This window comes from Delphinapterus leucas, chromosome 1 (assembly GCF_059928025.1).
Source record: "Delphinapterus leucas isolate spDelLeu-1000000601 "Yukka" chromosome 1, BTC_Dleu_Yukka2, whole genome shotgun sequence".
Lineage (NCBI taxonomy): Eukaryota > Metazoa > Chordata > Mammalia > Artiodactyla > Monodontidae > Delphinapterus > Delphinapterus leucas.
In genome coordinates, this window is record NC_143129.1 from 6195661 (window position 1) to 6220438 (window position 24778).

Below are 24778 nucleotides of genomic sequence, written 5' to 3' on the forward strand. Positions count from 1 at the left end.
ATGATAAAAAGAAAGATTTTTAAACCCATATTTTTTAACATACACACATATTTCTAAATAATTCATAAGCTAAAGAAAAATAGTAACGGAAGTTAGAAAATATTTAGAACTGAACCATAATGGAATTACTAATAGGAAAAGTTGGGTCATGCAGTTAATCCTGTTCTTGAAGGAAATTTTTAGGCTTAAGTGAAAATAAGTGAGACTATAAATTATAAAATAAACAAGACTAAAAATCAAAAAGGTAAGCATCCATCATAAGAATTTAGTAAACTAGAAGAAACAAAAAGCAATGAAAATATAAGGAAAGAAATCTTCAATATAGGCTGAATTTAATGGCATATGAAGAAACATCATGAAGAGAAAGAAATGGCAAGCCACGCAGTGGGAGGAGTATTGTAGTACATAGAACAAGGAACGTCCACCCAGAAATGTATAAAGAACTAGTACAGATGAATGAGAAAAAGGCAGGCAACCCAGTGGGCCAAAAACTTCAACAAGGAACTTTGCAAAAGAAGAAGTGTTTCAAAAGGAGCTCATCTCATTTCTCCTCAGGGAACAGCGAATAAAAATTTAAATGGCTAAAACTAAAAAGACTGAAGTGCCGCATGTTGGAAAGGATGTATCAGAGAACAAGGATTGGTAAACCATGGCCCATGGACCAAACACAGTCCACCAACTGCTTTGCAAACACAGCTGTATCGGAGCACAGCCATGATCACCTGTCTATACATTGTCTAGGACCGCTTTCATGCTGCAAGGCCAGAGTTGAATAGCAGCCACAGAGGCTGTATAGTTCACAAAATCTAGACTATTCACTGTCTGGCCCTTTACAGAAAATATCTGTCAACTTCTGATGTGGAAAAGCAAGACTTCTCTCATCACTACTGGTGGAAGTGCAAACCGGCCCAATCACTTTAGGAAACTGTTTGCAGAATCCAGTGCGTCAAATATCATGCACCTGACGACGGGGCAATCCCATTCCTAGGTAAACACTCATTCAAGTACCTGTGCCCCAGGAGACATGTACGACAGTGTATACAGGAGCATTATTTGTAATGGTCACAAATTGGAGGCAACCCAAACGAACGTCAGTAGTAGACCGGGTAAATAAATTTGATCTAATCATACAACGGAACAGCACTCAGCAATGAAAATGAATAAATTACTCTCACAACAATACGGATAAATCTCACAAACATAACGCAAAAAACAAGCTAGATACAAAAGACCACGTACTGTACGATCCCATTTATATAAATTCCTAAAAGAGGCAAAACTAAGAGTCACCTCCACATTATTTGAGGCCAAAACCCAAGTCTTACCTACTGTGGAAGTTTCTCCCTACAGTCACTTTGCTCAAAGGAGAAGCCGAGAAGAAAGTCACCTAAGAGAAAAATCAATGGGACACAGAGACAATCAATGTCCTTCAGAGTCACATATATAGTTGTTTTAATCAGGAGAGTTTTTACAGGGCTCATAATCAGACAAACCACCAGTAACAGAATCTTCTGTAGTTTCTTTATTTGTAATTACACTGAACAGAAATGTGTAGATTTTTTTTGCATTAATTAATAATTTTGTAGTGAATCTACTGTATTGAAACCTGAGTGTTTTCATTTAATGGTTGTGTCTTGAAGATCTCTTCAAGTCGTACATAAAAGTTTTTTTATAGTAGCAATCTAGGTAATTTGAGACTTCTCAGTGAAGACAACTAGAACAGCTGAACAAATATATACATAGCGTCTGATTGAGAGCCATAGCAAAATAACAAGGTGAAGAAGAGTTACCAGGCCAATGCAAAAAAGGTTTTTGTCAGCTGAAAAAGCTCTTTTTGGAATTTTTAAACGGAAACCTCACCCTAAGACTTTGCTTTCATTTTACTGGTCAACACAAAATGCATGGAACATGGGAATTTTTATCTTTCTTAGACGTATACATGACTGAGAAGGGTGGTTGTCTCAGGAGGCTGGAATTAGGGGGCTCTTCTGAGCCTGGAGCTTCATCACGCATTGTCCAGTCTGGTGAAGACCATTCTGAGCTGTCCTGGAACATGGCTGGATGGTGGCGGATGGGGCCACGTGCAGGCCTGGGCAGGAATCAGGTGACTTCTCTGTTGGGTAGGCTGGAGGTCAGTGCTCGTCACCTAAGCAGTGTCCTTTGGGTCACTTGGGGGTGTCTCTCTGTGTCCAAATCCAGACTGGAGAGTCTGGACGGCCTCCCAGAACAGTCTCTGAGTACTTTTCTGTGGGTCTGTAAGGGGTTGCGTATCAGCTTATTTGAGGGATTTTGGCAATCCTGGATGAGGATCTACTACCTGTTTTTGTAAGTAAAATTTTATTAGAACGTAGTAACTTTTATCCATTTACGTATTATCTGTGGCTGCTTTCATGCTACAACAGCAAAGCAGAATAATTGTTACACAGGCCGTATGCCACCAAAATATTTACCATCTGACCCAAAGGTTGCCAACTCAGACACACACAGAGCGAAGACCATGTGAATGCACAGTGAGAAGAAGACGGGCATCTACAGGCTAGGGAGAGAGGCCTCAGGAGAAATCAAGAGCAAACGTCAGGGTTTCCTTGGTGGCGCAGTGGTAGAGAGTCCGCCTGCCGATGCAGGAGACACAGGTTCGTGCCCCGGTCCGGGAAGATCCCACATGCCGCGGAGCGGCTGGGCCCGTGAGCCATGGCCGCTGAGCCTGCGCTTCCGGAGCCTGTGCTCCGCAACGGGAGAGGCCACAACAGTGAAGGGCCCGCGTACCGCAAAAAAAAAAAGAGCAAACGTCAACCAGGCTGGGAACTGGGTATGAGAGGGAATGGGCATCTCGGCCGATGTGTGGCTCCTGGCCCTCAGCACCTGTTACCGTCTCCTCCTGTCCCCCGCCTCTGCTGCCAGCAGGGCTCAGCTCGAATCTCTAGCCGGGCATCGTCACTGTCTGCAGAGAGTCATTGTAGCAGCTGGTATCTGTTGAGTGTTTTGTTCTATGACAGGCCACATGTTAAGCACATTACATGTCTCATAGCACTTATCTATCTGTAGACAGGAATCAGAAAGAAGTTGAGGAAGTCGTCCAGGTTCTGATTCAGTCCAGTCTGCCCCCAAAGCCAGGTCTTTGGCCCCGGGGGCTGGAGAACCCAGATCCAGATGAGAAGCTTGATCGGGACCCAAAAGGAGCTCCTGAATGAGCCTGATGGCATGAGGGCCTGGCCATGTGAGCAAAACCAGTCACGGAAGCAGGAAATGAAGATGCCACTGTCATTCCCGAGGAGACTTGGCCAGCCTGTGAATCCTCTGGTTGAAAGTCTCCCCTTTGAAGAACTAACGTGACAACACAATGATCAGTTTCAGGCCCTCCTGCTCTACTTTGAGCCTGTCTCTCTCTGAACGCCAGATTCCTCCCTGCTAAGCAATTTGCAGACTTGGAGATTTCCAGTTCCAGCTTGGTGTGGTTCTACGTTTGACAGGACTCCCTCCCTGTTCGACGCCAAGTGGTCTTAGTAGCAGGAACAGAAGGCTGGGGAGGAGGGTCTGGAGGTGCAGCCCCTCCTTGTAGGAGTACCTGGGAGCCGAGTCCGGAGGAAAGAGGTGGGGCGCGGAGTGACTCCGCCCCCACCGGCCCCGCCCCGCCCCGCCCCGCCCCTCCATGCCCCGCCTCCTGCCCGCCCCGCGGCGCATTGTGGGATCTGGGCGCTGGCTGCGAGGTGGAGGACGCGGCTCTAGAAGATGGGGTTGCAGCCGGTGAGACCCTCGCTCCGTATCCCGTACCAGGGATCTCCGCCCCTTCTGGTTCCCGGCACTCAGGTCCGGACCAGGGGCTCTCACCGCCGACCCCGCCCCGGATGCCGGGGTCTCGGTACCGCACGCTCGCGCTGGGGACCCCACCCAGGCTGCCCCCTGAGCTCGGCTTGCTCCTGCGCTGGAGTTCGGGGTCGCCACCCGGGGGGCAGGTCGTAGGGGCCCGTCACCGCCCACGCCCTGGGCTCTTCCCCGGCGCGACGGTCACGCTGCCCCCTCTGCCCGCAGAGCCCAGTCCTGCTGGCCTCCCTGGGGGTGGGGCTGCTGACTCTGCTCGGCCTGGCTCTGGGCTCCTACCTGGTGCGGAGGTCCCGCCGGCCGCGGATCACGCTCCTGGACCCCAATGAGAAGTACCTGCTGCGACTGCTAGACAAGACAGTGAGTTGTGGAGTAGCGGAGGGGACCGGAGTTCCGCTCGGCTGTGGTTGGGATGCCCCAGGGAGTTGGCGACACCAGACCTGCCTGGTGAGACGCTTGTCATCCATCCTCCAGACCGTGAACCACAATACCAAGAGGTTCCGCTTTGCCCTGCCCACCGCCCACCACGTTCTGGGGCTGCCTGTGGGTAAGAACTGCGGCGCGGGCTCCTTTCCCTGGTATTCTAATAGGGTGAGCCCCCTTCTGGGGTCTCCTGAAACGCGCTGCTTCAGTCTTGTGCCTCCCCACCCCATCACCCTTTCCCCACCAGGCTGCATATCCTCCAGGCTGTGAGGTGCCCTGGGCCACTCTAGGGTGTGGCTTCTGTGCCCCCAGACATCTTCAACTCTCAGCAGTCCTCCCTCCTTCCTGCAGGATTTGCTTATATCCCCGCTGAGCAAGCACTAATCTTTTCCCCATTGCCCAGACCCTCAACTCACTGCTAAGGTCCTGGGCAGTCATTGATAAGAATCTCAGCAGAGGGGAGTTTATGAGAGATCCAGCTGGGGGCTCAAAGGGGTGAATCCTTCCTGCTTGGTTGCTCGCTGGGACCCCAGCACGGAGCAAGACGCTTCTGTCCTCTCAAACCTCCCAGATTATTTTGAAAGGTAACAGGAATGCAGCACCTCCACAGGAGCCCTTATGTAGCTCTGCACGTGGTCCCCAGGCAAACATGTCTACCTCTCTGCCCGGATCGATGGCAGCCTGGTCATCAGGCCGTACACTCCTGTCACCAGCGATGAGGACCAAGGCTATGTGGATCTTGTCATCAAGGTAAGAAGGTTGGAAGGAGCCCCAGGAGCCCCTTATCCTCCTCCCTCTGGGATCTGTAGAAACTTCCAAGATGTGTCTGATAGGAGGAGATGCGTGTCTTTTGTGGACATGAAGAAAGTATGTGGAATGGGAAGAGAGAGCATGTGTGTCATCCCTGCCCTGCTTCAGGCAGGTTCAGTCAACAGGGGGCTCAGAAACCAGGGACATTCCAAACAAAGCACTTTCCATTCTGTCTTATCAGGTCTACCTGAAGGGTGTGCACCCCAAATTTCCTGAGGGGGGAAAGATGTCTCAGTACCTGGATAGCCTGAAGGCTGGGGACGTGGTGGAGTTTCGGGGGCCAAGTGGGTTGCTCACTTACGCTGGGAAAGGTAATGGCCTAGCTCCCACGTCTCTGGTGCCCGGCGTCCTCTCCACACGGTGTGGTTCTGTGTGTCCATGTGTGTGTGTGCACATGGGTAAGGGCCAGCTGCCCCTCCTGTAAACACAGCCCTGACGTTATAGAAAGGCGTGTTCCTCAGCCCCTCTTGACACAGGGATCCGTTCTCCATCCACATGAATTCACCCACTGTGACAGCCCTGGAGATGACTAATGCAAACGCGGGCCTCTCTTTCTCTCCCTCAGAGAGCCGCCCCTCAGGCCGAGCTATGCAGAGGGCCAGAGATTACGTTCAGCCCTTCCAGTGGGAACAGCTGGGTGCATTAGCAAGCCTGGGAGCTGCTCTGTGCCACTTGGGAAAATAGATTCACACCTGGCCTCATGCCTGTCGCCCTGAGCAGGGAGTGACCCTCTGTGGGAGTCAGCTTGTGACTCACTGTGTGTTCCTAAACTGACTCGTAGCTCACAATATGGGACAGACAGTCCTGGCCCCATTGCCCCTGAAGTGTCTTGTTGTCAGGGCTGGCTCAACACCTAAGCTCCAGGATCAGATTCCACAGCAGCTGCAGAACTGGCCTGGGACGTATTTTCGATTTTGCATTTGTTTACTTAGTTCCCTGAATTGACTGTTCTTTCACCCCTCTCTCCACTCGACTTCTCAGGGATGTTTAGCATTCAGCCCAACAAGAAGTCTCCACCAGAACCGCGAGTGGCCAGGAAACTGGGAATGATTGCCGGTGGCACAGGTTCTTGTCCCCTGCTCCCTCCCACCATTGTGACTGTTGCCGTGGCAGCTTCCAGGTGACGCTCAGAAGGTTTGGTAATCATGGCCAAATTTAATCAGGGCATCCCCAGCAATGCCTAGAGCTCCCCAGTTGCTGCAAAACAAAATCATAATCAGGTAGAAACCCTCCAAAATCTATTTTAACTGACAGAATGAGAGAAACAAATCATGTGGGCTCTCCCGAGACCTCAGATGGAATGAATCTAATAAATTTTAGGTGAGAACAGAGAAGCAGCTAAGAATAGGACAGTGGAGAAGATAGAAAATTAACATTGGACATTTCCCTGCGTTAGACACTCTGCTGGACTCTTTATGTGTCTATGACATAGGTACAAGCCTTCCCATTTTACGGATGGGAACACAGAGGTTCAGAGAGGTTGAATCGTTTCCACATGGGTAGAGGCAGGGTTAGTGTGTAGCTCTGCTCAGTTCCAAAGCACGTGCACTTAACCTGCATGTCCAGGGCTCCAGGCATCTCAGCATTGCATCAGTAGGTACTTGCAGTCATCTGTGATACTGGAGCCTTAGCCTCCAAGGGACTTCCAGAGAGTCTTGGATTGGTTCCTTAGAAGGATTTCAGCAATATGAATTTATGTGAATTTTGAGCGCGTGACCACAATTCACCTACCAGATATGAATTTTAGTGAGTTTGGGGTTCAGGGCCTATCTGTCTAGAAATGTAGGTGCTGTGAAGACACAGGGGGAGTGTAGAGAATTAGGATACAAAGGAAAACAGAGTGAAGGGGTGAGTGAGTAGAATTAGGAGGAAAGGGCTGGGCAGCTAAGGAGCAGGGATGGGGAGGGTGGCCACCGCATCTCACCGTGGGGCATCTGTGTGCAGGAATCACCCCAATGCTGCAGCTGATCCAGGCCATCCTGAAAGACCCAGAAGATCCAACCCAGTGCTTTCTGCTTTTTGCCAACCAGGTTGCGTTGCTTTTCTCAGTCCTGGGACTTCAGAGTTACTGTGTGGGGAGAGGTATGGTACCAACGGGCAAAACTAGCCCAGTGCCTGGCTCAGCCTCTGGCCAAGGCCTCCCTGCGGGTAGAGGGTCCTCTTCCACAATAAGGAGGACAGAGCACTGAGCCACATTCCCTCCCTGGCCCGCAAGGAAAGAAAAAAAGAAAACATTTAAGGAGTCTAGTCCTGAGTATAGAAACTTGCTCCTTGAGTCTCCTTTGTTAAATATTCTGTCTTTATTCCTTCATACTGTGTAAATAAAGGCTGTTCCACTCTGCCTCCCCTCATCCTAACTCCCTAAAACCCTTGCTTATTCCCTAGAACTTCAGTTTTCTTTTTCTTTCCTGGTTGGAAAGTTGTTACAGCAGAGAACTTTATGTTGTTGTGCTTAGGAACCTGAGAAGGTTCCTAAAGACTTTGCTTCTCCTCTTCATTTCAGACTGAAAAGGACATAATCTTACGGGAGGACTTAGAGGAGCTGCAGGCCCGACACCCCGACCACTTTACGCTCTGGTTCACTCTGGATCACCCCCCAGAAGGTACCCTCCCCATTTCTGGACATCCCCAAATCAGGGCCTCGCCCATCTGTGGTTTCTGGTTTCAGTGAAACCGACCCTGCCCGACACTGCCAAACTCTGAGCTCATGGACACAGTGGTCTCCTGGACTCTTCCCCGCGGTTCCTGTTTACCGGGTGGGTGCAGGGCTGGCCGTGCCGCTGAAGCAGGCTGAGTAGACCCGTCCACCTGCCGCTACAGCTCTGTACCCTCTCAGGAGCCTTTCTGGACTGCCACCACCCCACCCCGGCCCCGCACTGCACGCCACTGCCAGCATGGATCTGGAGTGTCATTCTCTCCTCTCCCCATGCAGATTGGGCCTACAGCAAGGGCTTTGTGTCTGCCGACATGATCCAGGAGCACCTGCCCGCCCCAGGGGAGGATGTGCTGCTGCTGCTCTGTGGGCCACCCCCGATGGTGCAGCTGGCCTGCCATCCCAACTTGGACAAACTGGGCTACTCGCAAAGGATGCGATTTACCTACTGAGCATCCCCTCACTTCCCTGGTCCCGCTGCCGGCACTTGCCCCCAGTCAGCCCTCAAATGCTATAAGCCCTAGATGCCCTTCCCGACAGTGTCAGCCTTTTTGTCTTTCTCCGGAGCTGGAATCTGGATGGTCCCTGCGGGAACAACATCCTTAGAGCCGTGGAAGAGGGCCAAAGCCGAGTCATCCCCTGGAAGGCTCCCCAGTCTCCCTGTGATGAAACATCCAGGTCAGGCTCAAGGAGCAGACTCTTCCACGGGTCAGAAAGAAGGGAGCATGTACATTTGTTCCAAGACTGGCCAGTTCCTTCGTGGCATCACACTCTTCTTTGTGTCTGTGGTTAAAGAGCAACCTGTTTAATGGGTTTGATTTAACATTTGGTGCTTAACCCATAGCAGACTCTGTGTGCGGTGGGGGGTGCAGACTTAGAAAGCTAATCTGTTAGAGGCAACAGGAGAGGAGGAGATGGTCTCTTCAGACCTCAGAGAAAGGGATCTGAAAGACGTGTTTGTGTGTCTGTCTCCCTCTGCCCCTGCCGAGGCTGGAGGGAAAGGGCTCCCCACGATCTAAGACTGTTACTGTGGCAGAAACCTCTGGCTTATGCAAATAAATGGGGCTAAGGCCCTTGTGTTCTACCAAAGCGGTGGTTGTGTCTGGGGTCCTTTTTTCCAAGGCTTTTCATGCCTGAGAATCTTGGGAGGAAGGGTTTCCCAGCACAGAATTTCCCCCGGGTCTTCCAAAGAACCTTTGAGCGGTTGTACCCTGTGCTGAAATGTGAGCTGCCGCCAAACTCCACCCTCATCTTAGCAGCTGTCTCTGCAGAGCCAGAAGCTCAGCTTCTCCCTGGAGGACTTTTAAGGTGGAGGAAGGAGAATACAAGTGAGAGGGAAGCTTTTGGATCCCAGGTACCCCTCACAGTGGTCCTTGGTTTGGCCACTCCTTCCCTCCTTCCTTCTCTTGGCCCTTTCTTCACTGCATTTATCCTTCAGGGTACCTGGCAAATAAGTCAAAGTATTGTCTTTCTATTTGGAAGAGAAGCCTTGTCCTTTAAAAAGTAACCTGACACCACCAGCCCTAGCCAGACTGGTTGGTGCCTGGACAGAGTTGGCCCCCAGGTACATCTGTCCTGACCGCCCTTCTCCTGCTCCAACAGCCTGGCCCAGTCCACTCCCTCCCAGCGTCACACCAGGGCCACCTCTTCAGATCTTCTCTTAGTCACACTGGAACAGAACAATGCATCAGGTCAGGAGGAAGGTCGGCATTGTTTTTCTGCATGGAACTGTATACTGCTTCCCCTGGGGCCCCTGGAAGAAAGGCTTGTGGATGCTCCCCAGGGTAGAACCGTCACTAAATTGTGTTACTGGTATTCCATCAGACATGTCTGGATCAGCTGGTGTGTGTGTGTACTGGGCTTTGTGAGACACACTCGGCTACCTCACCTCCAAAAAGGAAAATCTTGCCTAGGGTTGTTGGGCTCACACAGTGAAGCAGCCCAGCAAAGAGAATTTCCTACACAGAAGCTCATTCCTTGTCTCGCACGGGTTCCTGCCTTATCCACTCAATATACAAACATTAAGGACCTGCCACATGCCAAGCACTGTGCTAGGTCCTGAGGATTCAACCATGACCAAGACTGTTCTTAGACCCCAAACAACTCATCGTCTGGAGTAAGACAGCGATAAATAATTACAACACAGTGTGGTTAATACTATAGAAGAGATACAAGGTGCAGATGGGAAGGGTTTGGAAAAGATTCTGAGAACGAGGAAGAGAAGAAAAAAAGTTTTTTAGTTAACAGCCTCGTAGCAGGCGCTGTGCTAAATGATCATTATGTAATTGAATCCTTATTATAATCCTGTGAGTCTGAGATTAAGGATATGCAGAAGGTCATACAGCTGGTCAGTGGCTGGCAGAGCCTGAATATGAAGCTAGGATTGTCTCAATCCAAAGCCAAACCTAGAACTGGGAATTGTAAGTTGCTTGGATCCTTTGGCAGAGAATGGGGGCATGAGCAATCCAACAGAAAGACCAGCATGTGCAAAAGCCTGAGAAGCAGAAGAGAAGTTCACATTTGGAGAACCAGGCAAGTTCATTGAGGCCCAAATGCCAGAGGGAAAGTGGAGGAAGACGAGGCCTGGGAGCAGGTAAGAGCCTGGTAACGCCATGCTGAGAACACTCAGTCCTGTGGACAGCACACGTTTCTGAGGGTTTTATACAGCGGGCAGCACATAATAGCTAAGGTTTGTGAAGCATTTACGATTTGCCAAGCATCAAACTAAGAGCCTGCATAAATTATCTCAATCCTGACAAAGAGCCCGTGAAACAGCACTATTTTATTTCTGTTTTTCAGACGAGGTACTTATGATGTGGAGCGTTCGGTAACGTGCTCAAGGTGAGAGTCTGGCCAGGGACAGACGCCTGGGTCTGTGTGACTCCAGAGCCTGCTACGCTTTTAACCAGCACCAGAATTAATCCCACTGCCCTGAAGCATCCATACAGGATCATACTAAAGTACCTTCTCTCTGCATCTAGAATAGACTGGTCACGTACCAGCCTTGGGAGAAGTGAGAAGTGTCAGTCGCCCAGGCGAGGGCTGCAGCACCCCGCGGTCCCCCTCTGGCCGCAGCGGGAGCCCGGGGCGGAGCAGGGAGTCCCCAGGAAGACCAGCCAGCGCCGCCGCGCTGTTTCTAACCAGGAGCCTGCCTGCCTCGTGCCTCGCACACGACTGGCGCTCAGTAAATATTTACGGAAGGGAGGGAGGAGCCATGAGGTTGAAAAAGAGAAATTAAGAAGTGCCCATCCTAGAGGACAAGGTGCAGGGTAGGAAATTCGGCATTCCTTCGCAGGGTTCGGTCTAATTCCCTGAAATTCCATCCCCATCACGCGCCCTAGTTTGCAACTTGGGGGCGTGGTCCCCGCAAGGCCTTGAGAGGGGGTTTTATGATTGGAGCAGAGCGAGGGGCGGGGCCCGAGAGCAGGAGGCGGGGCCGAGGGGAGAGGACCTGCGATTGGGACTTGAGGCACCGCCGAGCCGCGGAGGGGGCGGGGGCCGTCAGGAGGGGCGGGGACCCGCGATGGGGAGGCGGGGCCGAGGGAGCGGGCCTGTGATTGGGACTGAGGAAAGATTGTCGGGCTGGAGGGAGCGGGGCCAGATGGAGGGGCGGGTCCCGCTCGGGGCAGGGCTGAGAAGCCGGCCTGTGATTGGGCCTCGCTGAGGCCAAGGGGGCGGAGCGCACGTGAGGACGTGACGCTCCCACGGAGGTGACGCCGTGCGGTTGCGCGCCCCTTCCGGCGCGGGGAGGGCGCAGAAGATTCGGGCCGCTCGGCCACAGGCCGTCTCCAGCGCCTCGGGATGTAGCGCGGGGTCCGCGGCCCTGAGCAGAGTCCGCGGCCCCGAGCAGAGTCCGCCGCCTGCCGTAAGTTTCCCGGGGCTCCGCGGCGAGCGGGTGGGAGGGCGGGGGTCGACCGGAGCGCGAGGCCCCCCCGGGAGCCTCGGCGTGGGCCTGAGGCGGCAGCCGTGGAGCCGGCTTGCCCGGGCGTCCCGAGGGCTCCGAGGGCCCCGAGACCCCCGCCCGAAGCCGGCCGCGCCTCCGGCCACTCCGCGTCAGGTGTCCACGTTCGTGGCCCCTCCCGTGCGCGCCGCGTCCCCCGCTGCCAACAGCCGGGGTGGCTGCCGTGCCTCCCAGTCGTCGGGGTGAGACGTCCGGATTTGGGCTCCGACTCGGGCCCGCCAGGCCGGAGCTGAGCCTGGTCCCAACGCTGCGCGAGGCCAGCGCGGAGGGGCTGCAGGCCTGGGTCGCGGAACCGCCTCTCGGCGGGGAGTACCCGCCTTTGGTGGCCTGAGGAGCTCCAAGGTTCCTAGACCGTGAGTGTGCGCCCACCTTGATGGGGGAGAAGGGGACGTTGGTGGACAATTTGCCTTTGTTTAAGGTAGTCCCAAAAGCTGCAATGTGAGCAAAATCTAAAGTACGTTAGGGAAAAACGAAATTTCATTCCCTCAGAAATCTCTCATTGATGCCATCCTATGTTTGAGATTTTTGGTCAAGCCTTCGAATTTGAAGAAAATAGGTATGTTTCTCCTCGGTTTCTGGTGCTACATTGGCGAAAGGGAAACTGACAAGGCGAATTTCATTTACATAGTTTCAGGTGTCAGAGGAGCAACAGGAGGCTTACTAAGTACTTAGCTGGATTAACCAGTTTCCCCCCAGTATGTAGAAGAAAGGCTAGAAAACACAGCAGGGACTATATAGGCCACTGACTTAACTCAAGCAAACGCTATAATGGCTGGTTCTTTTCTGAAATGAAGTGATCGTGGGGTCTGTCTCCAGCTTTTCTCTCTTTATAGAGGTTGTGTCACCGGTGATGGAGCAACTGTTGTTCCTTAGGTTTTGTAGCATCCATACAGTACTAGGAACTTAGGCAGGGTGGTGTCAAACAGGTTGCAGCGTCAGGGTAATAGTTCCCAGCTTGCAGCCACTAAGTTTCTTTATCCCAGGAGTAACTTCTGTGTTACCTTATAGTGGTTGATACTTGGGGAATCAATCTTGTTCCCTGTGAGCAACGTCTTAGGGTTAGACCTCCACAAAACTATACCTAACTTCTGAGTAGAATCTGAAAGCATTCCATGCTCAGTGGCCAAGAAATTACATGATCCCCAGGGGATAAACAGAAATTTTAAGCAAACACTTTGCCTGCAACTAGGAAGGAAACTCAGACAAGGGCGCAGCCTTAACCCAGTAGGCTCCCCATTGCTAATGGATAAAGTGCACCACCGTAGGTAGGCTATTAGGCTGTCTCCAGTTTCTTAAGTCTGGCCTCATTTTACCTTTCCAAGACTTCCTTATGGAAGGTGGATTATTCACTGCCCTGGGGACTTTGTTCTTTCAAGCCTGCCTAGGTTCATAGCACTACCCTTCTGGAATGCCTGGATTGCATCTTTACCTATCAAGATCCTTTCTTAAAATCTTCCACCATACCTTTCCTGATTATTCCAACTAAAATTGAACTTTTCTTCTGAATTCCTCCAGCACTTTATGGCATTTAGCCTTGTAGTGGTTTTAGTAGAAAACAGAAGTTACTGCCTCCTCCTAAAATAGAGGCCAGCAGCCATGCGAAGCCACTAACTGGTCTCTTTGCCTTCTCTGTAGCCTGACAGTGCCATGCGTGTTGTGTATAATCAATGGTATTCGCAGATGGATAAAAGATATTTGCACTTCGTTCTCGGCCCGAAAGTTTTTTCTCTATTTTTCCCTAAGAAACCTCCTTGACTCCTTTGCTATAAAGCCACACGGAAAGTCTTTAACGCACTTGCTACAGTCTCCTGTCCCATCTACTTGTGATCATGCTGGTGAACTAAACAGTCATCTTTAAATCCAGAAGCTTTATTAATACTGATGGGGTATTTTCTGGTGCTGGTACTCATCAAAGTTGTTACATTTTGTCCTTAATGTCCATTTGTCCCTCATGGCACCCGCTGGACTTTGTTACTCTCACTGTACTCAAAGTTGATTCCCTTTTCCCGCTCAGAAATGTTGGGGACGTGATTAATGTTCATAAAGTTTTAGCTATCTTGGATTGAAGAGATCCTTGAAAGTGCCCTCTAGGCAAACTGATTCCAAGTGATTGGCTTTTAGACGTGCACCTAGTTTGCTTTTGTTTCATCGGGGCTTTCACAGTATAAAGTTATCACTATAATGTGTAACTATAGTGGCCATATATGTGTAATTTACTTAAAAGCCAGGTATTAAAAACAAGGACTGGTACGAAACGCCTTCATATTCCTGTATACTTTACTTTTTTTCTTTTTGTCATGGCATTTGAAAAGCTTACCTGTCTGTGGGATCAAAAAAAAAGACCCCTTCTGTTGGGATAGCTTTATCTGGAGAAGAGCTACAAAGAAAGCTACGTTGTGATTTTTCGCTGCAGACTCTAAGTCAGTGACACTGTGATCAAATAGGAAAGCTGAGGCTCCCTTACTGCAATTTGATAGTTTTCAAACATAAGCCTTTGCCATGACTCATTTACCCCCCAGCAGTGCTATGAAAGCACCTTCCCTAAGAAAGAGAGCAGATAGAGGAGAAGATGGCTGTGTTCTTTGTCTTTACTGCTAGGCTAGCCTTGCTTTAGAACAATGTGAGTCATGTAGGCCTAAGATGGAGCTTACCCATGGAACCTCTGAGCGCCCAGGGACCCCAGATTAAAAACTCCTAGAAGAAGTTTTGTGCCTTTGACTCCAGGGAAGGAGTGTGCTATAGCCTGGAAAACTTGGGAACTGGTTCACAAAATAAATGTCTCCAAAAGTGTGAGGGAAATAAACTCACCAGTAAATGCTGGCAGTTAAGAATCAGTCCTTTCCCTAGTTTGGCACCAGATGATCTTATTTATAGGAGCACAAGCGCCTCCCCGCCTCCACAGCTTTATTCTCTAGTGTCATAGGGTTATCCAGCTGGAAAGCTTAGTGGTAAAGATTTATCAGCGTGAATTGAAGAAATCCCATCAAAAATGCACTCAGTGCAGTCTGGCCCAATTATAATTGCTATATTGGGTGTGGCGAGTTTGAGGGAAAATGTGTTTCCTCTAAAATAGGTAAGGATAGGAAAGCTAGTAGAAAGCTGAAGTACCTTCGGCTCTCCTGAGGTTCCCAGAGTCAGTCTTAACACTTTAGGGGCGGAGGCTGGTGGTATATAGTAGAAACTGAAACGCTTGCTTGCAGTAATTCCCAGCTGTTCGTGAGTGACCCACGCTGTCAAGTGATATTTTCAGGTCCTAGCATTCATCATTGGCTTTTCTTTCTTGCCACACCTCCGACCCCTCTCTCTCCCTTTCCTGTCCCTGTGTTGTTACAGTTTAGAAGACCCAGCTGGACAGTGGACTTTGCTCACTGTGGTGACATGACAGCACTCAAAGTAACTGAACTTAGTGTGTGGCCATCCTCGTTTAGGGGTTCTCCGTCCACTGTCCTCCTGGAGCAGTGCAGTTGTATCACTGGTTTTGTACATATCACAGATTACCGTATGCCATCTGATTACAGGCTCTTCCAAGACAATGACTTAACTTGTTCAACTTTGTATTTTGCACAGTACCTTAAAGTGCCTTAGGGTGCTGGCCCTAAATACATTTGTTAAGTATTCAGTGAATGTGTTGGCTTACTCTGGGGAGAGGGACAGGAGGAAGCCCTACAAGCACAAGTCCATAAACCCCTAGCTAGCAACAGAAGCTAATAGGTCGTATGCTTCTTGCTGGAATGCTGCCTCATTCATTCATTCATTCATTCATTTTGAAATACGTGTTCTGACCAAAATCAGGGATATGTATAAATTTGTGATCCATGTAGTGTTGTATCCCAGAACCCGAGAATATCTGTATCTATATATCTGGCTTAAGCCTTAGTGGCCACCCCTCAAATACTGGCAGCAGTATTCTAGAATAGCTGAGTATATTCTCCTTTTCAGACTTCTCCAAGATGCCCAAAGTTATTTATGTTTTTGCCCCAGTATAAATTATTTCTTATTTAAGCTGTTTATTCAGTAGTACTTCACTTTGAGGAAATATGTTTTGTGGTCAGCTTATTGAGAAAGATTTCCCAATGTTTCTGCTTACGTGGGTTGCCTATCTCTTGAGGTTTCAGAGGCCTCCAATTTCCTGTTCTCCTTGGGCTCAGTTGTTGGCTATGACTATGGGCTGGCATCTCTCTTGTCAGAGTCTTGCACATTTGGAGGAAGAGGAACTGCCTGTGTGTTGACACCGAAGACAGGTCTGCGTGCACTGAGTTATGGGCGTCTGTTCTCTTGAACCAGCTCTGCCAGTAGCTTTCAGCTGTGCTTGTGTGTTGAGCGTAGCATGACTGTTTTCAAACTTGAGGATTGCCCTCACCTGACTGCATATATTGCATGATAATCCCTGAGAAGGAATTGAGATCACTGTTGGGTAAACAAAGAACTGGTACAAGATGCCAAAGGTGGATGTCTGTGAACAGCCACCGGGGACGGACACGGTGCGCAGGGCTGTGCTGACTGCCCGTAGGAAAGGTGTGGGTTGCCCGAGCTTCCGTTTCCTCCCCGTCATGCAGCTCGCCCCGAGTGCAGGTGTTGCCTGGCCCTCTTTGCACTGCCCTGTGCTTTTTGGGGCTCAGGTGACCCCAGTGCAAGAAAATGTGGATATTCTGGCTCCTCCTGCTGCGAGCAGGAAACACCTTTGTTGCGGGGCTGGAAATCTTGGGGCACCTTTCCCCTCCTTTCCATACGCCTTCATCTCCCTGGGACCTGATTAAAGACTACTTCCTTACAGGACCTATGTGCCTGTCTCAGGTCTCTGAAAAACTCGTCTGAGTGGGGCGTAGGTCATCAGCTATGGCTACTGGGACAACTCGCTGAGCCAGTTGTTTGGTGGCAGAGGGCAAGGCTGGACTGCCTCCTGCCTTCAGCCTCCCGCATCCAGGCAAGTTATTGCTGCTGTGAGGGGCGGCTGTGTGGAAAGCTTGCTGTCCAGGTGTCGAACCCGGGCTGTGATCCTATAAGAGAAGTAGTAGACCTGGCAGAGAAACTAACCACTGGGCACCTAGCCCACAGCCGAGTTCCTTTTGTGTGCGAGGCACACGTGTCAGCATTCGTAGGTAAGGCCCACCGAGTTCAGTCTGCAGTTAGCTCATGTCTAAGCCGGGGGCCTCGCAGCAGTCACAGCAGGTGTCGGCCTCCTCGTCTGCCTCCTGAGTCTCAGGGCCGGGACTTTGTAGGGCAGACTAGCTCTGGGGCTGGTGGGCTAAACTCCACTCCGTGCACGTGGGAGGGACTTGCGGGTGGGTAGCTGTTCTTCTGTGGTGACTGTTTGGTGCAAAAAACAAATCCTTTGGAGGCAAGCAACTAGGTTTTCAGCCTTATCTTTAAGATTAGTGAGGTTCCAAGTAAAGGGTGATAGTTAAGAGGAGAACAAAAGCACTTAACTGGCCTCTAGGACTGGAGGGGCTGTGAGTCCAGGGGCTGTGTCTTAGTCCCTGTGTATTGCCTCGTAGAAATGAGATGTAAGAGGAATAAATTGTCGACACCCTTCGTGTTTGGTGTTTGTGTTTGCTTTCAGTGTCTTCCATCACAAGGAACTCTCTGCCCCCTGGGGCCGAGAGACCCCACCCTTTCCCCAAGCTGAAGCCGCAGAGCATTGAGGTACCAGCCAGATGTCTTCTCACAAAGGACCTGTGGTGGCCCAGGGCAGTGGGGCTCCTGCCGGGAACAGGGAGGCGGACACGGTGGAGCTGGCTGAGCTGGGCCCCCTGCTAGAGGAGCAGGGCAAGCGGGGTGTCGCCAGCCCAACCAAAGTAAGTTGTCCCCCCAGGGCCCGCCTCTCCCCTTAGGCCTGTTGGTCTCCCAAAGGGACTCTCCCTACCCCAGTCCTCATCACGCTGCAGTGTAGCTCTTTTTATCTGTTTTTCCCACTAAGCGGTTGCTTATACCCCAGTGCTTAGCACAAGACCTGAAATCCTGCAAGTGGCCAGTGCCTGTCTGTGGTTGAAGTAAGGAAGCAGTCAGGCAAGATTAGGCTGGGCTTCGTATAATGAACAAACAAAAACCCCTGTAGCGAGTGAAGTAAGCTAGAAAGAGAAAAACAAATACCGTATGCTAACACATATATATGGAACCTAAAAGAAATGGTTCTGAAGAACCTAGGGGCAGGACAGGAATAAAGACGCAGACGTAGAGAATGGACTTGAGGACACCGAGAGGGGGAAGGGGAAGCTGAGACGAAGTGAGAGAGTGGCTTGGACATATATACACTACCAAATGTAAAATAGAAAGCTAGTAGGAAGCAGCCGCATAGCACAGGGAGATCAGCTCGGTGCTTTGTGACCACCTAAAGAGGTGGGATAGGGAGGGTGGTAGGGAGATGCAAGAGGGAGGAGATATGGGGATGTATGTATATGTATAGCTGATTCACTTTGTTATACAGCAGAAGCTAACACAACAGTGTAAAGCAGTTATACTCCAATAAAGATGTTTTAAAAAAGCCAACGTGTAGCTTTGACAAGGTAGAAGTCTCTCTCGTAGAGAGAGAGTTCTTGGAAGTAGCCGCCACAGGCTGGTATGGACGCTGCACCCAGGAGGCACCTGTCCTGCTCTTCCATCTCATTCTTACTGTGTCACCGAGGGGCGGGGCTGGGGGAGCAGGGCCCACCCTTCCTGAAAGCACCTGGCAGTGCTTCATGCACATCGGTGTGGTCTTTTCATTTTGCCTGAGCAAAATTGCAGTAGCATTGCCACCCTGAGTGAAACCGAGGACTCCGATACGGAGGGGGAGAGGGGTCTGCATCAGTCTGTGTCGCGAAATCTAAGAGGAAGCATCACAGGGGAAAGAACAGCCGGGAGGAGGAGCTGCTGTCCACACACGGCCCGGAGCCTCTCCTTGGGAGGCGAGGGCTGTCGGGCTGCACACTGTGTGTCAGACTTCTGTGCAGCTCAGGAGGGCCTGCAGCTTCTTCGCGGAACCAGTTCTGAGGCCCTGCTTCTCCTGGGAGCTGCTGTGGATGCAGAGTTTCAGTCGCCGTGGCATCCCCAGAGCCAGTGAACAGAGAACTGCACAGATTTAAATTGTTAGGGGAATCTCTGAAACTCCGTCTTTTTCATTCTTTTGAGCATTCAGTGATCTGGAATAGAGAAATATTCGGGAAAATGGGGCAAGTTCAGAACCGCTGTGTTAGCGATAAGGGTGGGCTCTTGGGACTTGCAGAGCATGTAGGCCTGGTGCGCTAGTCCTGTGTGCCTCGGGTGCCAGTCTCCATCCGTCTGTCCCCCATGTGCTGCGTTGGGCTTTCGCTCCAGCATTTACAGAGTTGTAAACTCGTGCACTGTCATGCCGTAGGAGAAAAGGCCACAAGGCCGGTGTGTGGGAGAGAGGCTGGGCAGAGAGCAGTGAGTTGGGGTTTCTCTGGATCGCTCACTCTGGACTAGGGAACTCTTGGGGTGTGTGTGTGTTTCCTTCATTCCTGCAGGCCGAAGAAGAGCGGGCACGCGCAGTGCCTCAGGAAGAGGAGGAGGAGGTGCGGGTGCTGACGCTGCCCCTGCAAGCCCACCATGCCATGGAGAAGATGGAGGAGTTTGTGTACAAGGTCCTGTCCTGGAAGGGGGAGGGAAGGCTCACCTGGGCTCCCCGCACCTGGCGGGCACGCTCTGGGGGGAAGAGCTTTTGCTCCTGTGCGTGGGCTTGCTTTCCTTTACGGTGAAGTAAATCAAGGGGAATCTGGCTAAATTTTTACTGCCTACTCTGTTGGCGTTGCTCAGAATATATTCTAAAACAGGAGTTCTTACCTGTTTTTGCTATCAGTCCCTTTGGCAGTCATCAAAATGTTAGAATGTGATATAGTAACACAGCACCTTTATTAATACATTAGCTATGCATGACAAGCTATAATGTATTTTATTAGAATTTATCATTTCTAAGTGGTAATCAGTAGAAACAATATTTTGATATCTGCAAAACTAGTGTATGAAAATATCTGTGATTTCTATTGGTGACAGAGTCACAAATTCTAATACTAGACTTGCTCACACTTACAACTGAGGGAAATGTTAAATTTAGTTAGAAGTGATTGAAAGTAAAAATTTTTTTCCATCCAAATTTCCAACACTGTCCATTGTCCATACGTCCCAGGTTAAGAAGCCCTGCTTTGAAAAGTCATAGGCTCAACCCAGTGAGAACGTAGTATCTAAAGGGGGGAAAGGATGGACAGGCGGCCACCAGAGTCTCCGGGGGCAGAGGGCAGAGGGGTAAATGTATATTTTTGAAACCATATATATAATTTCTATTTCCTTGTTTTCATTCACTACATCTACTGAATTTTAAAACTCAAGTAGCTGAAGGGAGGTCCTGCCATATTCTCTTTAAAGACTGAGAAACACTTATCTACTTACCTAAGCGTATCCAGGTGAACTATCATGACACAGAACAAAGCCATTCACGAGCCGTCGGTCCTGGGGCGGCCTCGCTTGTGCTGTGTCTTGGCTTCTCTGGCCTCAGGCTGGCCCCACCGTTCCCTGGGCCCCTCTGGAGCCAGGCTGACGCTCTCCTTCACCCCTTGTCCTTGGGTTGGCTCGCGTCCTTGGGGCCCCGCTCAGAGAGTGTGTGGTTGCAGGTCTGGGAGGGGCGCTGGAGGGTCATCCCATACGACGTGCTCCCCGACTGGCTGCAGGACAACGACTACCTGTTGCACGGCCACAGGCCGCCCATGCCCTCCTTCCGCGCCTGCTTCCAGAGCATCTTCCGCATCCACACGGAGACCGGCAACATCTGGACCCACCTGCTTGGTGAGTGGTGTGGGTGGAGGATCGGACTTTCTGTCTCCTTAAACGCCAGCACTTGTACAGCCTTTGTCCATGGGAAGGAAAAGCAACGTTGTTGTGACAGTTTGACAGCTGGCATCGTGCCTTTAAACTACCAGTGAGCTTGCTGGGCCTTTCGCCGCTGGTCTGTAAGGCGGGGGTGGGAGGGCCTAGAAGCGGAGGAGGTGACGTCCTCTGTGGTCAGAACCATCCCCGGTGCAGGCAGCTCCTCCCACTTCACAGTCCCCACGGTAGAAACAAAACGCCAGCATTTCAGAGGATGCTCTTTCTGTCTGGGTTTGTGTGACGGGTGCCGTTTTCTCCGGACCTTGTCGACTGCGGTGCCCACAGCTCAGCCTGTAGCTTTAGTGCTGGCTTAAATCATCACACGTTCCCTTTTTCCTCAGGCCTCTTTTCTCTCTGTCCTGTAGGTTTTGTGCTGTTTCTCTTTCTGGGAATCCTGACCATGCTGAGACCAAACATGTACTTCATGGCCCCCCTTCAGGAGAAGGTGGTGTTCGGGATGTTCTTCCTGGGCGCGGTGCTCTGCCTCAGCTTCTCCTGGCTCTTTCACACTGTCTATTGTCACTCAGAGAAGGTCTCTCGGACCTTTTCCAAGTAAGTGAGAAGAACGTCCGTAGGGACACCTTGTGATCCAGGTGCTGGCAGGGTCCTGGAAACTCCAGCAACTCCTAAAGATTCCCTGATGTGCCAGAGGAAGGGCTTTCTGTTTTGCGGGTATAAGAGGATCAGGAAACTTTTCTCTTAAGTCCTTCATGAGAAGTTTCACTGCAGCCTCCTCAACAGATGGAGCCCAGTTGTGGGTGTATTTTCTCCCTGTGCAGTGCTGCCCTTTGTGAAACTTGGGGTACCAGTGGGCTGCTCTCTCGGACCGAGTACCCAGTCCTGTCCTACCTTCCTGGTGGCCCAAGCCGTTCAGGGCGTGGCAAAGTTTCTGTGCTCCATCCTGCTGAAGCTCCAACCCACCGGTCCAGTGAAGCTTATCTTTGCTGCCCACATATTGCTGGAAGCCCCAGATGTCCATCCTCGAAGGCTCTCCTTATTCCCCAGTTCTGAGCCTGGAGTTCTGTTTGTTTGCTTTTTTTGTTGTTGGTGGTGGTGGTTTTGGAGGTGATGGTGAGTTATTTTGTTTTTCTCAGTAACACCAATAACAAGAATACATTTTTATCTTTAAGAAGTCGACTAAAACAGAACACCTTAATAATACTCCCAATTTAAGGGTTTTGTTTTTAGAACTCAACCTCTCAGAACTGGGGAATACTCAGAGCCCTTCCTGCGTGGAAGCTGGAGACTGGCTGGAATATGGTGGAATTCCTGAATTTAAGTATCCATGAGGGGGATGTAGCTGTTCACAGCCAGGGGAAAGGGATACAGTTCAGACTTTTCCACTGCAAAATAGAAGTGCTTGACCTCATGGGGTTTTGATTCAGGATATAGGACAGATCGTGTGGGAAGGGAGGGGCTGGGGGCGGTCACGCCTGAGAGCCGCTGGAGAACAGAAAGCCCTAGGAGCTCTTCACTTCTCCCACCGCTCCGCTCATTCTGTGGCTTTTTTCAGGCTGGACTACTCAGGGATCGCCCTGCTCATCATGGGGAGCTTCGTGCCCTGGCTCTATTACTCCTTCTACTGCTCCCCGCAGCCACGGCTCATCTACCTCTCCAGCGTCTGTGTCCTGGGCATCTCTGCCATCATTGTGGCCCAGTGGGACCGGTTTGCCACTCCTAAGCACCGGCAGACAAGAGCAGGTGGGTCGGAAGACAGAGCGGAAACCTCATAGGTATTTGGACCTTGAGCCCAAGGGGGTCAACCCTGGGCCCCGACCTGTGTTTAGAACTGATCTGTGTTTAGAACTTTCAAAACAGCGTGCATTTTCAAAGCTCAGTTCTCCCCCAGGTTTCACACTATTTCAGTAAAATGTTAATAGGACAGATAATTACCAACCTGGTCAATGAGCTACAAGTATAGAAATGACTGCTCTTATATTTGGTTTGAGGAAGTTAAAAAATGTACAAGGCAGTCATTTTAGTAACCTGAGGGTCGCTGAGCTCAAACCAAGGGGCTAAAATTAAACCACCCAAAGTTATTTTACTAAGGAGTGGAAGGCTTGGCTTGGTAAGTAAAATACCTTGGGCATAAACACTGTCACCAAGTAACATGATGGCTGTGAGCATAAGCATCTTCCTGTTGTCTCATCCAGACTCAAGTATTACTCGCAGCAGCACATCGATTAGCACTAGTCTTCGGTCCCTTGAGACTTAACACCTGCTGTGTTTTAACCTTCATTTAAAATAATTAAGTATTCATCAAGTGCCGACCATGGGCCAGACTGATGCTTTACCAAGGCCGTCTGCAGAAACGGAGAGGCAGTCCCTGCCCTGCGGTTGCGTGTACGGCCGTGGTGTTGAGCCGGCACCCGTTCTGTCCGTCCGTTTACTTACTTTGTGTCCAGTGGCCACTGACGACTTCCAGTCTGGGTCTCTCTGTCTCCTCAGGAGGTCAGGGTCCTGACCTTAATGGGAAACCTGTCTTGCTCCTCCCTGGCTGGCAAACTACCTGAGGCCTCACCATGTCGGTTCTGTACCCAAGGCAGCCATCAGGAAGTTCTGACCTACATGGTCGCCTCGGCTGCTTCACGGATAGTGGAGAATGTGAGACGTTTGTTCTTGGCGCTCCTTAGGAGGGAATAGCTATATCAGCATCTACACAGCCTTCTTCCCATTCTGAATGTTAAAGAAGTGTCTGCTGAGTGTTCTCAATCTTGCGCTAAATTTCCAATAAACATGTACTATTCACCAGAAAGTAGCTCATCAGAGTGAGACAGCAGTGCCTTCCAAGCGGTACTGTTTCCATGCCTGACGCTCTTGTGTCTGCTTTGTTCAGGGGTGTTCCTGGGGCTTGGCTTGAGCGGCGTCGTGCCCACCATGCACTTTACAATCGCGGAGGGCTTTGTCAAGGCCACCACGGTGGGCCAGATGGGCTGGTTCTTCCTCATGGCTGTGATGTACATTACCGGAGCCGGCCTTTATGCCGCGCGGATTCCTGAGCGCTTCTTCCCTGGAAAGTTCGACATATGGGTAAGAAACGACACTTCAGTGGGGCCTGTGGTGGTGAGACCGGCCCACAGGTAGAGCTCGGAGTCAGAGGCAGTGAGAGACATGGGTCAGGTAGTGTCTGGGGGTGCACACGAGTTCCTACATGCATGTCCATGCATGTAGATGGGAGAATGGCGGGGGGGGGCGGGGGAGTGACCGATAGTAACATTTTGGCGTATCCCTGACAGGGCTTAAAAATTTTTTTCTCCAACAAATCTATCACTTTTATGATGTAAAAAACTTTAGGAAGGAACGAGGAGAGGCGAGTGCCTTCTCCACTGCCTCCAGCCTTCCGTGCCGTCACCCTGAGGCCCCTCTCTTGTGTCCCTGCAGTTCCAGTCTCATCAGATCTTCCACGTCCTGGTGGTGGCAGCCGCCTTCGTCCACTTCTACGGGGTCTCCAACCTTCAGGAGTTCCGATACGGCCTGGAAGGGGGCTGTACTGACGACTCCCTCCTCTGAGCCGCCCCGCAAGGGCACAGCAGGAACTTCCCAAGTGCTTTTAAAATAACTTCTTTGCTGAAGTGAGAGGAAGAGTCTGAGTTGTCTTGTTTCTAGAAGAAACCTCTTAGAGAATTCAGAACCAACCGAGCTTCAGCCCACTTCACACTCACTGGGCAATAAACTCTCCATTCCCTCACTGAGAGCAGTGGGGATGGGCAGACGTGGCCGCACGCCCCTCGGTAAGGCGACTACTGTCCCCTCACAGAGACAGGGCTTTGAAGCTCATGTTGAGAGTTTACCCCTCCTCCAACCGTTCTGGGGAAAAATGATGGACTGGGACTCTTCAGAAATTCTGTTTCTGGAAGAAACTGTCCCTCCCTCACCCCTGTCTTGACTTTGTAACCTGGCTTATAACAGGCCATCCGTTTTTGTAGCACACTTTTGAGAAACAGTTACAACCTCGTCCATCTTTCTAGGGCCTGGACTTGCTCACACAGCAGGAAGAGCAAAGCCACCAACTTTTACACAGCCGGCTAATCATGGAAGTGTGTCCAGGCTTCAAATAACTTGAGTTTTAATGTTTTCTTGGCAGAGTAATGTAAAATTAAAGTGGGGAAAGATATTTAATATTTAATACTAAGCTTTAAAAAGAAACCTGCTATCATTGCTATGTATCTTGATGCAAAGACTATGATGATAATAAAAGAGTACAGAAGACACTTGGCATTCAAAGATTTAACATGTGTGGTCTCAGCTATTTGCAC

The 24778-nt window shown here is 50.7% G+C and overlaps 2 protein-coding genes and 1 long non-coding RNA gene across 16 annotated transcripts; 2 read left to right on the forward strand and 1 right to left on the reverse strand.

Moving 5' to 3' along the window:
• Window positions 1–1393: 1393 nt before the first annotated feature.
• On the reverse strand, window positions 1394–11187 carry LOC149750399 (uncharacterized). 2 transcript variants are annotated; one of them, XR_016390910.1, is made up of 3 exons: window positions 10705–11187; window positions 4099–8488; window positions 1394–3324 (listed from the first exon to the last, which is right to left on the reverse strand). It is a non-coding gene; the product is annotated as an uncharacterized LOC149750399 (long non-coding RNA). The 2 variants fall into 2 exon arrangements; XR_016390915.1 differs by having other exon boundaries at window positions 10670–11187.
• Window positions 3676–11027, forward strand: CYB5R1 (cytochrome b5 reductase 1). Of its 7 annotated transcripts, none has more exons than XR_016390886.1 (9): window positions 3677–3807; window positions 4030–4179; window positions 4294–4366; window positions 4886–4992; window positions 5234–5363; window positions 6034–6172; window positions 6997–7134; window positions 7556–7655; window positions 7985–8097. XR_016390886.1 is itself a non-coding variant. In XM_022562022.3 (9 exons), exons 1-9 carry the CDS (start codon window positions 3730–3732, stop codon window positions 8155–8157), a joined length of 918 nt encoding a protein of 305 aa, XP_022417730.2. In that variant the 5' UTR covers window positions 3678–3729; the 3' UTR covers window positions 8158–11027. The 7 variants fall into 7 exon arrangements, 5 of the variants coding, with proteins under 5 accessions (XP_089758607.1, XP_022417730.2, XP_022417731.2 ...); XM_022562022.3 differs by having other exon boundaries at window positions 3678–3744; window positions 6034–6117; window positions 6997–7082; window positions 7985–11027; XR_002643019.2 differs by having other exon boundaries at window positions 3682–3807; window positions 6034–6117; window positions 6997–7082; window positions 7556–7808; window positions 7985–8099.
• Window positions 11188–11402: 215 nt separating the features above from the next.
• Window positions 11403–24753, forward strand: ADIPOR1 (adiponectin receptor 1). 7 transcript variants are annotated; one of them, XM_089902226.1, is made up of 8 exons: window positions 11403–11570; window positions 17227–17461; window positions 19130–19246; window positions 20270–20441; window positions 20864–21074; window positions 22036–22223; window positions 23359–23552; window positions 23817–23925. In XM_089902226.1, exons 2-8 carry the CDS (start codon window positions 17321–17323, stop codon window positions 23877–23879), a joined length of 1086 nt encoding a protein of 361 aa, XP_089758352.1. In that variant the 5' UTR covers window positions 11403–11570; window positions 17227–17320; the 3' UTR covers window positions 23880–23925. The 7 variants fall into 7 exon arrangements, with proteins under 7 accessions (XP_089758352.1, XP_089758142.1, XP_022417708.2 ...); XM_089902016.1 differs by having other exon boundaries at window positions 11404–11570; window positions 23904–24753; XM_022562000.3 differs by having other exon boundaries at window positions 11405–11570; window positions 20888–21074; window positions 23904–24753.
• Window positions 24754–24778: the final 25 nt, after the last annotated feature.